Below are 13,294 nucleotides of genomic sequence, written 5' to 3'. Positions count from 1 at the left end.
CTTCTTTCTAAGAAACTATAGCATCCACCTTTTTACAATCACATACAGGTCAAGAAGTTTTTATCGAATGTGAATTGTGATTTGTAAAAATTGCACATAAATTCGATCAATAGATCCCTTTCATGACAAATTAATTTATGATTATTATTTAATATTTAATTAATAAAATATTTTTTAACCTTTTTATTTAGTATAAGGGTAAAATGGTAATCCAAGTTTAAATTTTTTAGCTTTCTACTTTTAATAATTGTTTATCATTATTATTATTTATTATTTATTTATGATCATAAGATGATAAGTTAGGAAAATGAAGAGGCGTAGTTATGAAGTTGCTTTTAAATTGAAAATTAATTTTTTAAAATGATTTTAAGAAAATAAATTAATAGGTAAGGGGTATTGTCGTAATTCAACTTTTGACTTGGATTGTTCCCACTTGTAATAATACTAGTATCTGGGCACGTGTGTTGCACGTGTACTCTATAACGATGAATATGAATTATTAAAAATCACATAATTTCTTTATGAAAAGTAAAATAATAAATGTTTATAGTGTATAGTTAACTCATAAGAAAAAACTCTTTTGCATTTAGTCCTTCCCTTAATATGATTTCGATATATAAGTTTTATATTTATTTTAAAAAACAAAATAAAGTAGCAAAACAAACATAGAGGCACACTACCTTATGATTAACTTCCTTAAAATGTCTCTTTTGTCTCATAGAATAGAGTAAAAATGTTAAAATTAAATTAATAGTTATTTCAAGAAGAAAAAATGTTTTAACATTAATTAGTAGAAGATGAAATTATCCTTCTCATTAAGTAGAATGAAATTAAGTAATTCAAATTTATAACTAAGAAAACTTAATTAGAAGGAAATAACTAAAGAATTAAAGTGCAACAGTTGGTATTTAAATTTTGTCATTATATAATTAAAATAATTAATATTTAATTAAATAAATCAGATTTTAATTTAGTTGTGAGCCAAAATGACAATATTAATATTTTTACAATTAAAAGTTTGTTAAAATATGTTTTACATTTTTTTTGTTAAAAATATAATAGGAGCAATATTTGGTCGGAGGTTAAAAGATCTTCTAACTTCTTAAGCATTTTGGTGTAGCATTTTTTTTGACTTTGGGATTTGGATCTCATGATAATTTTAATAAAAATTGTTTGAAAAAAATATAGATTTTATCCACAAGCACATATAAGAATAATTCTTTATAAATATTTAACACTAGAGGTGGAAAAAATGTATTATTAATAATTTGAAATTAGAATATCTTGTAGGCGTTAATTGTCTTTTTTACATGCCTTATAGACTATTATGATGATCCTATTCGTTTTATTTTCTATACGAAAAATACAACCTTTAATCATATACATTCTTAAAAAAATTACAAATACATCAAGCTCCGATATTCTAGCAATTGAAGTGTTATTCATTCCTATAATCACATTATACCTTATTATTTTGACACAAATCCTCTTGTCTTGAAATTTTCTTCACTTGACTAAAGCTTCTCTAGTCTTCCACACACAAAAATTTTATCACATATAAATCTTTGGAATATGAAGATTCACTTACAAAGTTGAAACATTTGTATTTATAGGAAAAAATATAGCTTTGGAATATGAAGATTCACTTACAAAGTTGAAAGGTCAAGAGTTACAACTAATTAAAGACAAATATTAATTAAGAACATAACTTAATTTGGAAGATGAAACACGTACATGTATCTATTTAATTTACATAATTCAAATACATCTCTTTGACTTTTCTGAGGCACGACATACTAATTACTTAAGTGAACTTGATTCGGATTTCAAAAGATACACGTTTTCATGAGTTCAAATACTACTATATTAAGTTATTTATATTAACTAAGAAAGGTGGAAAAGGCTTAGTTGATTTTCTTTCAGAATAAATGTAATACTTTCTTATGATTATTTTTATTTTTTAAGTTTTGACTTAATATCTCCTCACTTTTAAAATTTATGATGATGATAATAATAATAATAGTATAATATAATATAATATAAATAATTAATAAAAGGTAAGCTGAAAAGTGAAAAGGCTACTATTACTAAATAGAATAAGATAAAATTTATAAAGGAGATAAAAAGACTACATGTAGAAGATTAAAAATTATTTCAATTAAGTAGTGAGCTAACATTAAAACATACAATTATTATATTTAACAGGAGGAATTTACTCTATAATAAATTATTCTTATTTTTTTATTTAATTAAGAATATATTTTATTATATTTTAATTTGGTGTAGGGGTAAAATGGTATTTCAACTTTTAACTTTGTGGCTTCCCACTTTTAGTATAACTAGTTTTAATGCACGTGTGCGTTGCACGTGAATGTAAACTATGTACTACACTATTTTTAAAAATAATTTAATATTATTAAATAAAAAAATTAAGTAAACAATTAAAAAAATGAATGGCAAATTATAAGTTCATATTAATAGTGGATACAAATTTTCTTATGATTACTACTGAAAGTTAGTCACTCTTAAAATCTCTTAGTTACATATACTTTCTCCTCCCTCTCCCATGGTGCATTACTTAGTTATTACTGTATTGTTGGAGTTCTTACTTTTAATATAATATAATAATATAAATAAATATTGATATAAAATATAGAAGATATACGAAATTGGATGTTTTTTGTTGGAGTATTATTTTAATTTGACATTCATGTTAGGGAGAGTTCAAATTTCACTGAACTTTGAGAATGTCAACGTATGTAAATCAAACATGAGTTTTTAAGAAGATTAGAATAGAAAAAATAAAAAAAATCGTATTTTTAAAATGTGAGGAAACTCCTCCATTTATAGTTATCAAAGGGTAGTATGAGCATGTGCATATTTCTTATCATAAAAAGTTACAACCCTTCGGAAAGGTCACAACTCATCGAAAAAGTCACATCTTTTTGAAAAAGTCGTAACGATTCAATGTGAAAAGGTGTCGACTTTAAATATAAATGTTTTATGAAGAAGAAGAAGAAGAAGAAAAAGAAAAAGAAGAACAATGAAAAACTTTTTAAATTGTAGTTTAAAAATTTGAGGAAACCCCTCTTTTTATATTCAATAAACTGTTGTGTATGAAAAAATGTGTATTGTGCCTTATAAAAGAAAAGTCGCAACCCTTCAAAAAGGTCACAACTCATCGGAAAAGTCATAACTCTTTGAAAAAGTCACAATCCTTCGGAAAAGTCACAATTCTTCGGAAAAGTCACAACCCTTCGTAAAGGTCACAACTCATCAAAAAAGTTGTAACTCTTTTGAAATGTCACAACCCTTCAATGTGAAAAGGTGTCTGGTTATAATATAATATAAATAAATAAATATAATACAACATAAAATTTAGAAGATATATTAAATTTTGTTTTTTAAGTTGGGGTTTTATAATAATTTAACATTTATTAAATATTGTGTTTTAAGTTGGGGTGTTATAACAATTTAACATTTAAGGTAGATAGTTCCTTCTTTTAAGGTAGTATAGATATATATCAAAAAGAAAGATACAAATTTGTCTGATTTTGCTTTGATAGGAAATTTTAAAAAATAAAGAAGACTTTTAATTTAAGGAATGTAGAATATATAAAAATGTCTTTTAACTTTGTGGTTTTAAAGATTCTCCCCCACACCCACCCCAGAAAAAAAGAACATTCTATATTAAACTGAATAAAAATAAAAGTACCACAAATAAATTGAAAACGGAGGAGTACTTATTACTTCTAGTTTGGACTCTTCAAACATGTATTTGATCAAATCCTTTTTCCCCAACAATTTGAGACTTTTCACAACTTGAACACCAAGTTGTAGTTTGTGCAATAGAAAATCATTGAACTTCTTGTCATGTAGAAGTTGCTGAAAAAGTATATTTATTGCTATGAAAATGAATACATTTTAATTATCTAGATAGTCTTCTCGTTTGAAGCTGAGTTATTCCATTCTCCTTTTCGCATAAAGTTTTGTTGATCTATCTTATTTACCCACAAAAAATATTGTAATTGCATAATTGAACAACTCTCACAATCTCTCTTGTTATAAGAAGACGAATACAAAACTTACAAAATTGTAGTTTAAAAGTGGGAGTAAAACTCCTGTATTTATAGACAACAAACTATAGTATGAAAATGTATTTATTGTGCCTTATCAGATAAGTGGTAACCCTTCAAAAAAATCACAATTTTTCAGAAATGTCATTCATCGAAAAAGTCACAATCATTCAGAAAAGTCACTCCTCATCAATGTGAAAAGGTGCCAGCTTTTAATATAATTAAGAACAAATAAATAAATATATTATAAAATATAGAATATATACTTAATTGAGTGTTTTAAGTTGGAGTATTATAGTAATTTAACATTCAAGTTAGGAAGTTCATGCTTTTAAGGTAGTATAAAAGATATGATATGAGATATGATGATTATATTAAATTTAATTCTTGTTTGATTTCCTTCTAGAATCTTCCATTTTAATTTGTTTTAGTTCCAAATATTTTTATCTTCCCACCAATTTAATTCTACAAATAAAATATACTATTAAGCACGATCCATAAAATTCATGCTAAAAAAAGACCAATCATATATTATTATAAGTAGGAAGAGTTTAACCCAAAAGTTAATTTACCATTTTAACCCTACAGTTTTAATAAATATTAATTTATAATAAATTAGCTGATAATACCTAAGTTAATTCTCCAGAAACCAAACGTTGCCTCAGCCTCATCGTTCAACGTACCAGAGACGTAGAGTTTCTGCTGAAACTCCTAGATCAGTGCGACAGACCTTTTTCGACGCTCAGGTTCAGCTGATCGAAAGCCTTTACAGATACTTCAGGCATCTATATAAATGTCTCCAACAAGTTGTTATTGCCCATTAATTTGTTACGCTTTTCTGTGCCTCAATCAAATACAACAACATTGTCAGGTAAAAAAAAAATTTCTCCTCATATTGTTGTTTAATCAATAAGTACGGTAAGTAAAGTAAAATTTCTATCTTTTACATCTTGATTCTGCTTGAAAGCATGCATTTTAAGTCGTTAGCAATTTTTTTTCTTTGTGATCTACATGTCTGGGATCTGTATCAAATACGAAAGTTGTTAGCAATGTTGTGCCTAATGGTTCTCTTTCATATGCAGCTTCTAACAGCAGTTTATTGGAAACTTTTGCACGAATCTGATCCTGCAGCGGTTCAGGTAGTCCTAAAAACTCCATTATGCTTTTAATGCAGGAACTCTTTTTTATTGTTCCAGAAGGACCTTGTCATTTGTTTATCGTCCTCCCATTTTTACTGATTGAATATAAGTTTTATGTGTTGAAATAGTTGACATTGTGAGTGTTCTAATAAAAGAAATTTGATTGCAATTTTGCGCTATGATTAGTTGAATATCTACCCTAAATCCCACTTGTGGAACTGCACTACGTATGTTGTTGTTGATTGGTTAGATATGTAGATGATCCATCATTTAATCCCACTTGTGGAATATTTTCCTTTTATGATGAGTTGGATAGAGTTACATGGTGTATGTGCTCGTGAGATAAGGCTTTTTAACAGAATGCACACTTCTACTACATCAATACTATTGCACGCACTCATAATAACACTGCTTTACAAATGTCTATCGAGAGAATGAGACAACTTAGCATGGCTCACACGTGCAACGCACGTGTCCATGACTAGTACAAATAATAAATGTGAGATAAATAATAATTAAAAATATGTATTTTTGACGACCTCAATCATATTACTTGCAGTATTGGATTTATGAAGAATTAGAGGAAACTGAAAAAGTGGCAAGTAGATGGCTCAAAAGTGTCGCGCAGTGATAGGTGCCATAGACTTTCTGAAGGGAAGACATCTCGATATTAATCAATTGGACGATGCTAGAACTCGACTAGAATGTCTATCTCTATTTCTGGCAGAACTGGAGGAGGTTTTCCCTGAGAACACAATATCCACACAACTAGGGGCCTTATTTCAACAAGCTCATGATGGTTTTTCTGAGATATGTAATCCCATGACTAAAAGTTACACAAAGGCGCTGAAAATAATTAAACTGGAAGCTTCAAAGCCATCAATATCAACTAGAAAAATGATATTAGAGGTGCTGAAAAAACTTAGGCCCTGGGGTATTTGTAGACGAATCAGAAAATCAAATCCATCAACATCATCTAGACAAATAATTACTATGGAGATGGTGAGGTTTGTCAATATTTTGCTTGATTATGTACAGGATCGTACCCCTGAGTTTTCCAATTATCTGCGACCTCTACAAGCTATCTTCACATTAACTGCAAGTTGGTGCATTGAGCATGAGAATATGCGGTATTTCTTCATCCATGTTGAGAATCTAGCTTATACTGCACTAGAACTATGTGTCCTAACGACGCACCCCCATTATGTGAACTCTGAGTGGCAGGAATCGATGAGTGTTTTCGATTATCATTTTGGGCAGATAGATAAGAGCCTCTTGACAGCGTTAAAGTCATCAAGATCAGAGACTACATTGAAGTCTGGATGTATGGTTGATGTTGTTAATGCTCTACGAGAGGATCTGGAGGTGCATCCAAGCCATGTTAGAATTCAGTCGCTCGAAGAAGGACTTCTTAACATTTCTAAATTTCTTCTCGAATATACAGGCACTCAACTCAGAATATTCAGTTCTCTTCAGTCACTTATTGAAGTTCTGGTCTTTGAGGCAGCATTTCTGATCAACTCCTATGATGAGGATCTTGTTTTTGTTTTGAAGCCGAGGCTTAGTCATGTCAATGTAGTAGTCGAACTGATTCAACTACGTAACAGTCAAGCAACCATGACAGATCTGATTGACTATGCTTTGGAAGAGCTGATAGTCGTGACAACTTTTCTCATGGATTCATTAGAGCAGTGCAAACAGCAACCTAAGATAACTGATCTTTTAACTCTTATCCAATCTGTGACTAACGAAGCATGTTCAGCTATTAAAAATCTTTTATGTCATACAAGACAAGAAGACTTGGTCTGGGAAATGAATCGCTCACATTTTCAATTGCTTCTTAAGTTCAACTTTATTAAGGCAGCAATTAGACAGATGTGTTCCACCATTTGTGCTTCATTAACTGAGATACATCTGCTGAACTTTCTTCCTATTAATTTTGAGGTCATTGGTTCTTACTTAAATTCCTCAAAGAAATCAGTCTCTGGTCACGACAACATGGATTTAGTTATGATGGGGTTTCATGAATATATTATTGACAATCTGCTACTGAAGCATGAAACTGATTTGTCATTTCCATTTGCAGATGATGTTAAAAAGTTCTACGATGGATTGTTGCTCCTGTTAACATATCTTCTTGATCCTCTATTTCAGTGCAGTGGATTTGGAACTTTTGCAATTGAGGCCGAATCTGTGAATAGCAACAAAAGTAGGAAGGGCAATCTAGTTCTTCAGTTTTTGACTGTGGCTTTCAAGCTTATCGAATGTGAGAGAAGCTTTATGGATCTAGTAATGATTGAAAGTTCTCATGAAGAACTTATTTATCTTAGAGTTCTTCTCATAGGTGTTCTCAGGCAACACACAATCCTTAATGAATTTCATAATGTCTTAAAGCATGCTGAAGTGACTGCCAACAAGATGGCACAAATCATCAAGGGAAGAAGCATTGAGGAAACTGGGCATTTATTATCTGAGATTGAGTCTGTCAATGTAGAGGTCAGAAAAGTATGCTTTCAATTTCTGGATGCATCACCTTACAACATGACAGATGGGGAAGGCCTTATTAGATTCTTATTACACCAGGACTGGCTGCTCAACTTTGATGCTTGTTCAATTCCTTTTCTGAAGAACCAGATCCCAGTAATCAAAGACAAACTATTTTATTTGGGTTCTTTTATTGCAGATATTGTACAGCATCGCGATATGCATCAAGAGCTCAAAGATCTTGTGAAACATGTTCAAGATATAAAGTTTGTCTGTCTCTTTCCCATCAGGGATAATGCACCTTCTTGGTGTTACAGGCTATATCTCTCTGATGTCAAGCAATTGCTTAAGTTTGTCGAGACAGAGGTCGAAACGATTTGTCTCAAAGTTCCAGATTCTTCAAGTCATAGCTTTCCCAAGATAAATGAACTAGGATCTCTCTATTGTTTCTTGGGAAAATTGGATGAGATGCTAAGTTCTAAGATCAATTCAGTTATCGACTTAAAACTTCAAATTGGGTCAGTGAAGAAGGGTTTATTGTGTCTAAGAACATTGACTGATCATTTCCCAGAAATCAATGATGAGCATGATGAAGTTTATAGTCTTATAACAAGAGTTACTGCAACGGCATACGAGGCAGAGTATGTCATAGACTCGTGCTTGACCTATTCTTATCCACTCTGGTACAAAGTTTGTTGGATTTCTGAAGCTGTTGAGAAGATTAAGCTTGTAAATGAAGTTGTTAGAGAAACATGTGAAAGAAAGAAGATAGATGTGACGGTGCACAAAGTTAAAAAGACCTCAACTTATCTTGTGCCGTCTTTATCAGCTAATACTGAAGGATCAAATGAAGAAATGGAGAGTTTCCAGGAGGCGATGGACCAAATGAAGAAGCAGCTACTTGGAGGTTCACGTCAGCTAGATGTAATCTCATTGGTCGGCATGCCGGGAATCGGTAAGACTACTCTAGCCGAGAAGATTTACAATGATCCAGTAATCATCTCTTGTTTTGATGTCCGTGCTCAGTGCCGCATGACTCAAGCATATTCATGGAGAGGTTTGTTGCTCTCCATTTTGAATGGTGTGCTTGAGCCTATTGATCGCAATGAAAAGGAAGATGGCGAATTAGCTGATGAGCTGCGTCGATTCTTGTTGACCAAGAGATTCTTAATTCTCATTGACGATGTATGGGATGATAAAGTGTGGGACAATATACATATGTGCTTCAAAGATGCTCGGAATGGGAGTAGAATTATTCTAACAACACGTCTGAGTAGCGTTGCCAATTATGCTAAATGTGAAAGTGAACCTCATCATCTTCGCTTGTTCAGAGATGATGAGAGTTGGACATTATTACAGCAAGAGCTGTTTCAAGGGAAGAGTTGTCCGCCTGAAATTGTTGATGTGGGGTTTCGAATAGCAAAAATATGTGGAGGGTTGCCTCTCTTCATTGTATTAGTTGCTGGTGTTCTCAAAGAGAAAAAGCTAATAAAAGCAGAATTGTGGAAGGAAATAGAAGAAAGTCTATGTTTGCTGAATATTGATAGCTTGGAAGAGAGCATGTCTATAATTGGATTTAGTTACAGGAATTTACCACAACAGCTGAAGCCTTGTTTTCTCTATTTTGGAGGACTTTTAAAGGGGAAGGATATTCATGTCTCAAAATTGACTTGGTTGTGGGTAGCTGAGGGTTTTGTACAAGCAAATGAAGAAAAAGGACTAGAAGATGCTGCAGAATGTCTCTTGGAAGATCTTATTAGTAGAAATTTAGTCATGGGCGTGGAGAAGAGACCCAATGGAAAGCTCAAAACATGTCGTGTTCATGATCTGTTGCATAAGTTCTGCTTAGAGAAGTCCAAACAGGAGAATTTCCTTCTTCATATCAATGGGTATAAAGAACTATACTGATTTTATCGTGTTATTGTTTATATCAACTCTCATTTTCATTATTTTTTCTTTGAACAGATTCACTGGAGAGGATTCATTTCCTGAAATGTCTATGGATTACCGGTTGTTTGTTCATTCTTCTGAGGATCAGATTGATCTGTGGCAGCCATCTCGCTCAAATGTTCGCTCTTTGCTTTTCAATGTGATTGATTCAGATAACTTGTTATGGCCGCATGATATCTCTTTCATCTTTGACAGCTTCAAACTTGTTAAGGTGTTGGATTTGGAATCTGTCAACATTGGTGGTACTTTTCCTAGTGAAATACAATTTCTAATTCATTTGAAGTATTTTGCTGCTAAAACTGGTGGAAATTCAATTCCTTCATGTATAGCTAATCTTTGGAATCTCAAAACTTTTGTGATAAGAGGATTGGGAGGAGAGGTGATACTACCTAATTCACTTCTAAAGATGGTTAAAATAAGGAATATACATGTAACTCATCGTGCTTCATTTAGTTTGCATGAGAATATTGGTGAATCACTTGCGGACTCTCAATTAGATAATTTGGAAACCTTTTCCACTCCACATTTCTCTTACGGTGAAGATACAGATATGATATTGAGAAAGATGCCAAAATTGAGAAAGCTGAGTTGCATATTTTCGGGGACATTTGGCTATTCAGAGAAAGTGACGGGAAGGTGTGTTCTCTATCCCAGATTAGAGTTTCTATGTCAGCTTGAATCCCTTAAGGTTGTCTCCAACAGCTATCCAGGTAAACTTCCACATGTCTTCAGTTTTCCCTCAAAACTTAGGGAATTGACTCTGTCAAAGTTTCGTCTACCATGGAGCCAAATCTTGAGTATTGGAGAACTTCCTAACTTGAAGATTCTAAGGTTACTTCTCAGAACCTTTGAAGGGGATGAATGGGAAGTGAAAAATTCAGAGTTCCGTGAACTCAAATACTTAGAATTGGAGAACCTCAACATTGCACAGTGGTCTGTCTCCAAGGATGCTTTCCCAATTCTTGAACGTTTGGTTTTAACCAAATGTAAGCGGCTTAAGAAAATCCCTTCTCATTTTGACGACGCTGTATCATTAAAAAGCATTGAAGTAAACTGGTGCAGCTGGTATGTTGCTAATTCAGCCCAGGAAATTCAAGTGTTTAAGCAAGATGAATTGGCAAATGATGTGTTCAAAGTTACAATACAGCCTCCAGATTGGGATAGAAATTCATCTCCTTGACTCGTTATCTGGTATGTTCTTATTATTACTTATTCCAATTACCTGCTCTTAGTGAAAAGAATGGGAAAAAAAAGAAGTTTATATGTGTGCTATATCCTTGAATCTGAGTTCCCTTTCTCAATGAATTTTTCATTCAGGCTAGAAAACAGAAGATGGAGGAAGACCTCAGCTAGGTGGATTTTCTGTTGAAGGATCTTCAGCAATAAGTGAAGTTTTCGAATAAATTTCAACTTAGTGATTTGTGTAACTTGTAATGAATTTATGAGCAAGAGCTCACGTCCTTACTCTAAACTATTGGGAATGTGAAATTATTGTTATCAGTGTGCTACATTCTTTTTAGATCTGTATCTTGAAAAATTGTCGTTATCAGTGTACTAAATTTCTTGAACTTGTAGAATTGTGGGATTTACTATGCATAATCCTTATTTAATGTCTTCCTAATTTCAGTCTTGGAGGCAGGAGCAAATGAAGGGAGAACATATTTTCTTTCATGAGCCATTAGCCTATAATGGGAATACAATATATTTGATCTGTTCAACAATGACGACTTATATCAAAGTGAAATTAACAACAACTTGAAATCATTTGTCCATTGAAATTTTCATGAAAAGACTTGTACATTCTGGTTATCTTATTTTAGCAATTGTTCTAACGTTAGCAACCCTCATTCTACATAATCTTAGAATACATCTCATTCTGAATGAAAAAGCAAAGCTTATATCAGAGAAGCAAAGTTCTCAAGAGCATCAAACTCGTATGTGTTGTATACTCAAACAGGAAAGGGATGACAAGATTAGGCAGTGACATCATTTCCTTCAAGATTGGGAAATCCATATCGGGCAACCCTTAGGACCAACTACGTATCTTATTAGATAACATTGGGGAGAGAGCCATGCTTTTATAAAACTAATTATATTAAGTCGCTTGAAATTAAAGAAACTCGATTATTAACCTATATTGTGGAGGGTCAAAATTGGGTGTCAACACCATGCCTAGACACTTTAGCAAATCAAACTCAAATGATGAAGTGGGCACTATATATGCTTAGTGCTTACAGATGCACATTTTAATTGCCACTGCAAATGCACAGCGTCATTTCTACATCACTCAGTGTCCAACATTGACTGGGCGCAGAAGCAGTGATCAATATATACAAGAAGTATATAACTTATTTTTTAAACAACCATATAGTGACTAACAACAAATACATAAATCCCAGTATTTTAGATCTGCGATCTAACTTTTGTAACTCAAAAGTTCTAACTAAGAACTAGCAAGTCGATCTTCACTCTTTCTAGACTTATATTCTCTTTTTTCTCCAATAATTTTTCTCTTTTCGTTATTATCAACAAATATATTCAATTTTGCCTGAAACTTTGGTTATTGGAGATGTTTTCTTATATGTTCTTGATGAACTGTGCTTGTACAAAGATATAGTTGGAACAATCATTAGAATTATTGATACGAGCATTTTCCACAGAAAAAGGAAATCTTGTGTTCCAATAGAAGCAAAGGTGACCCTAATTTGTTGCTTTGTTCTATTCATAAAATAAATTGAATATTAATTAGAAAATTTGAACTATTGTAATCAAATTCAATAAATGGCAATTATCGATTTTATCTGTTTTTACAGAGCCATAAGAATACTATATATTCTTGAAAGTGTGCTAAATAAATAATATGAAATAGTCCAGCTAAGCTTCCTCATGTGTTCAATTTCTGCTCAAAATTAAGGGAAATGACTTGTCCTAGTTTCGTCTACCCTGGTCCGAAATTTCTATAGTTGGAGAATTGCCTAACTTGGAGATTCTAAGGTTGCTTTCCAGAGCCTTCAAAGGGAATCAATGGGAAGTGAATGATTCAGAGTTTCCTGAACTCAAATACTTAAATTTGGACAACATCAGCATTTCACAGTGGTCCGTCTCTGATGATGCTTTTCCTAAGCTTGAACGTTTGGTTTTAACCAAGTGTAAGCAGCTTGAGGAAATCCCTTCTCATTTTGGTGATGCCATAACTCTGAAAAGCATTTTAGTAACTAAACAGGTGTGGCTAGTCTGTTGCCAATTCAGCCTTGGAAATTCAAACTACGCAACATGAAGACATGGCAAATGATGCTTTCACAGTTACAATACAGCCTCCAGATTGGGCTAGAGGACCATCTGCTTGACTCGTTTCTGGTACACTCTTGCGGTATTCACCTAATTACATTTCCATATCTCTAAATTTAATATGCGTATTTTCTAATGTTATACTTATAACTAAAGAGGCTATATGCTATATACATGAATCTGTGTGCTAAAACTGAACTTTTGATGATGGGTCAGTTCCCTTTTTCTCATAATTTTGGGAAGAGTACTGCTGTCAGTTTTTGAAGTGTTTGATATACCATTCAATATCTATTTCTTGAAGATATGTGACTATTTGGAAGTTTCTATTATTCATCTCTAAATAAAAGCTAGTAGAGG

The 13,294-nt window shown here is 32.4% G+C and overlaps 2 protein-coding genes across 3 annotated transcripts in view; both read left to right on the top strand.

Moving 5' to 3' along the window:
- LOC125868365 (putative late blight resistance protein homolog R1A-4) overlaps window positions 1-11,256 on the top strand; it is a 51,479-nt gene extending 40,223 nt beyond the window's left edge. For both annotated transcript variants that reach the window (XM_049549023.1, XM_049549024.1), the window contains exons 2-4: window positions 5,775-9,588; window positions 9,665-10,840; window positions 10,967-11,256. In XM_049549023.1, coding sequence (XP_049404980.1) covers window positions 5,822-9,588; window positions 9,665-10,829 — 4,932 coding nt within the window. In that variant the 5' untranslated portion in view covers window positions 5,775-5,821 and the 3' untranslated portion in view covers window positions 10,830-10,840; window positions 10,967-11,256. The remainder of the gene's footprint in view (window positions 1-5,774; window positions 9,589-9,664; window positions 10,841-10,966) is intronic.
- Window positions 1-13,140, top strand: part of LOC125868364 (putative late blight resistance protein homolog R1B-17) — a 35,408-nt gene extending 22,268 nt beyond the window's left edge. The window contains exon 4 of the mRNA XM_049549022.1: window positions 12,873-13,140. Coding sequence (XP_049404979.1) covers window positions 12,873-12,882 — 10 coding nt within the window. The 3' untranslated portion in view covers window positions 12,883-13,140. The remainder of the gene's footprint in view (window positions 1-12,872) is intronic.
- Window positions 13,141-13,294: the final 154 nt, after the last annotated feature.

This window comes from Solanum stenotomum, chromosome 6 (assembly GCF_019186545.1).
Source record: "Solanum stenotomum isolate F172 chromosome 6, ASM1918654v1, whole genome shotgun sequence".
In the NCBI taxonomy this organism is placed as follows: domain Eukaryota; kingdom Viridiplantae; phylum Streptophyta; class Magnoliopsida; order Solanales; family Solanaceae; genus Solanum; species Solanum stenotomum.
The sequence above is the reverse complement of the archived record's forward strand: the minus strand, read 5'-3'. Positions and strand labels throughout refer to the sequence as shown.